The sequence below is a fragment of the Geospiza fortis genome, unplaced genomic scaffold, assembly GCF_000277835.1.
Source record: "Geospiza fortis unplaced genomic scaffold, GeoFor_1.0 scaffold432, whole genome shotgun sequence".
Taxonomy (NCBI): Eukaryota; Metazoa; Chordata; class Aves; order Passeriformes; family Thraupidae; genus Geospiza; species Geospiza fortis.
Window position 1 is genome coordinate 1,802,365 of NW_005054436.1, and position 562 is coordinate 1,802,926.

A 562-nucleotide genomic window follows, 5' to 3' on the forward strand; every position below is an offset into this window, starting at 1 on the left:
CGCGCCCCCCTCGAGGGCCGTGCCGTGCTTGAGGCTCTCATCTGCCAGCGCAGCCGGGATGGGGCGAGGTGACAGAGAGGCAAAAAGCCAAAGCTGGTGTCCCGCAGGGAGCCGCCACTCCGGGGGGGTTGGTACAGCCTAAATTCTGCACGAGGAAGAGGAGGAGGAGGAGGAGGAGGAGAGGAGGCAATGCCCGCTCTGCCCCCGCCGGGAGGAAGAGGAAGAGGAAGGACAAGGTGCCCGGGTGCAGCGCGGTGCCCGTGGGGTGCCCACCGGGACAGGGGGGATCCTCCAGCTCAGGCACGGGTGACAGGGACAGCGACAGCCTTGGGGACATCCCCACCTTTTCTCCACGGCGTCCACGTTGCGGATGAGCAGCCAGAGCTCCAGCTGGCCGCGGGGGCAGGAGGAGAGCAGCAGGTGGTGGCTGGTGATGCACAGCGTGCCCCGCACCGCGGGCAGCCCCTGTCGCGACAGCAGCACGCCCTCCACTGTCGCCGTCTTGATCAGCTCCGAGAACTCCATGGGCGCCGCCTGGGCCCGGCCGGGGAGGGAGGAAAGG

The 562-nt window shown here is 69.0% G+C and overlaps 1 protein-coding gene across 1 annotated transcript in view; it reads right to left on the minus strand.

The window, feature by feature from the left end:
- Positions 1–550, minus strand: part of LOC102040799 (myotubularin-related protein 9-like) — a 5,377-nt gene extending 4,827 nt beyond the window's left edge. The window contains exon 1 of the mRNA XM_014309521.2: positions 344–550. Within this exon, the coding sequence (XP_014164996.1) occupies positions 344–525 (182 nt within the window). The 5' untranslated portion in view covers positions 526–550. The remainder of the gene's footprint in view (positions 1–343) is intronic.
- Positions 551–562: the final 12 nt, after the last annotated feature.